Genomic DNA, 2,140 nt, shown 5'->3' with positions numbered 1-2,140 from the left:
CTGCCCAGGGAGGTTGTGGAGTCTCCCTCTCTGGAGATACTCAAGGCCCATCTGGACGCCTACCTGGGCAGCCTGCTCTAGGGAACCTGCTTTGGCAGGGGGGTTGGACCCGATGATCTTTCGAGGTCCCTTCCAACCCCTTCAATTCTGTGGTTCTGTGAGACACGGAGCTGCATCCTAAGCAAACCTACCAAGTAGTCTGTCTTACAAGATGACCCCACTCAACCACTTGGATAAATGTCTTCCCTGCACACTTATGAGATGGATCGGTCCCTCTACCTCAAATCATATTAATAAGGGCTCCAGAACAGACATCATGAACATAACCTGTATCTGTTACATTCACTGCCCTTCTGAGCCCAAAGCGAGAAATTTCGCTCATTACTACACACGGTCCCAAACCTGCACTTGTTGGTCTAAAAGCTGTCAGACTGACTATCTGACCACTTTTAAGAGATTAATAAAGCAATTTCTTTTTGGTACATCCACGACTACTACACCCATGCCTTCCAAAACTTTTAGTGACCAGATAAAGCAGATGTATATTATTGAAGAATTAAATTTCTTATTTGCGATGCATTTTATTATGGGATTAAGAAAGCCAAGCTTAGTGGTCCCTCCCCTTCTTCACTCCTCCTCCACCAAGCCTTTCCACCCGTTTCTCCCCCAGCTGCTGGAGAGAACGGACGCTGAGGAGCGTCAAGCGTTAGCAACTCAGGCGAATACCTGGGGAGAGCTCAGCGTGGAAGGAAAGGGGCACTGTAAGGAGAGGGGCATTGTTCAGAAACAGGCAGGCCCGTCTCACGCAGTGGTTTGTTTCCCCCCCCCCCCCCCCCCCCCCCCAAAGCATCTTCAGCCTGCTTAAACTTAAAACTTAAAGCCGAAGCCCGCCGGTACCAGCTCTCCACCCACCGCCCTCCGAGCCGGGAGCCGCCAGCACGGCGCACCTTGGACCCGGGTGCGGAGGTCGGGGAGCGCCGCGCAGGGCCCCCGGCGGCCACGCACAGCCCCTCCGCCCGCCCCGCGGCTCCGCTCCCCGCGGGGGGGAAGGCGGCGGCCGCCGGTCCCTCCGCCCTCCCCGGTACCTTTTCCTCCTGCAGAGCACGCAGACGGCCCAGAGGAGCAGGGCGGCGGCGGCGGCCGCCCCGCCGCAGGCGCCGAGCGGCAGCGCGTCGGGGCCCATTGCCTCCGCTGGGGCCGCGGAGGAAAGTTTCGCCCGTCCTCCCGCTCCCTGCCGGAGCGGAGCGCGGCCGGCCGGCCCTCCCCGCCCACCAGCGAGCCCGGGGGGCCGGGTTTGGCCGCTCCGAGCTGAACTTGGCGAGCGGGGCCCGCGGCGAGCCGGCCGGCTCCTCCCCGGGGAGCGCCCCGCGGCGGGGAGGGTCGCGCCCGCCCGCCCCCGGCCGGAGGGGACGGCCCGGCCTCGGGCCTGCCGCCGGCACCGGGCAGCCGGAGCGGGACGGCGCCGGTGGGAGCCCGGAGGGAGCCCGGGGCCTCCCGAGGCCCGGCCTCGGGTGTCTGTGGCCGGGGCTCAGCGCCCGCCGGGCCCCCTGGGCTCGCAGTGCTGGGCTGGTGCGGGGAGTGGGGCTGGTAGGTGTTTAATTTCTGCTTGTTTTGGGGTAGAAACAGCGGATTTGTGTCTGTAAAAGAACAAAACAACCCGCCTCGCAGGTTCGTGAAACCTAACCCGAGGTAGAAAAACCGAGGTGCAAATAGCGAAGACCGCCCCTGACGTGCTGTGCGAGCAGCCGGGGCTGATCCCCAGCATAGCGCAGCCAGTTCTCCCGGTCCTTCCAGTCCCATGCTGCCAGCGCCTTGTGGAAAGAGAGCAGAAGACAGGCCCAAAATTTGAGGCAACTGAGAGATCCCCAGCTTGAGGAAGCATGATGGGGTGAGGTGGAGTGGGGCAGAAGGCCAGAGCACTGGGTGCTACAGGGCAGGTGGGGAGACGAGCAAAATGGCAGGGTCAGAGCAGCGCCTGGCAGCCTTCCTGCCGTCTGTCAGAAGGTACGATCAGAAGCACAGATAGGATGCGAGGTAGTATTTGCAGTTTGGTCTCCTTTGGAGATACTCAAAACCCGCCCTGATGTGATCCCACTCTAGGTGACCCTGCTCGAGCAAGGGGGCTGGACTGGATGATCTC

The 2,140-nt window shown here is 61.7% G+C and overlaps 1 protein-coding gene and 1 long non-coding RNA gene across 2 annotated transcripts in view; both read right to left on the bottom strand.

Moving 5' to 3' along the window:
• The window catches only part of LOC310895804, a 51,782-nt gene extending 50,963 nt beyond the window's left edge, over nt 1-819 (bottom strand). Inside the window, exon 1 of the long non-coding RNA XR_014580970.1 lies at nt 87-819. This is a non-coding gene — a long non-coding RNA (uncharacterized lncRNA). The remainder of the gene's footprint in view (nt 1-86) is intronic.
• The window catches only part of CYP7B1 (cytochrome P450 family 7 subfamily B member 1), a 123,951-nt gene extending 122,602 nt beyond the window's left edge, over nt 1-1,349 (bottom strand). The window contains exon 1 of the mRNA XM_083827472.1: nt 1,086-1,349. Coding sequence (XP_083683598.1) covers nt 1,086-1,183 — 98 coding nt within the window. The 5' untranslated portion in view covers nt 1,184-1,349. The remainder of the gene's footprint in view (nt 1-1,085) is intronic.
• Between the last annotated feature and the right edge of the window lie 791 nt (nt 1,350-2,140).

Source organism: Anser anser (assembly GCF_964211835.1).
Source record: "Anser anser genome assembly, chromosome: 2".
Classification (NCBI taxonomy): domain Eukaryota; kingdom Metazoa; phylum Chordata; class Aves; order Anseriformes; family Anatidae; genus Anser; species Anser anser.
Note: the sequence above shows the minus strand (reverse complement) of the source record. Positions and strands in the feature narration are given on the sequence as shown.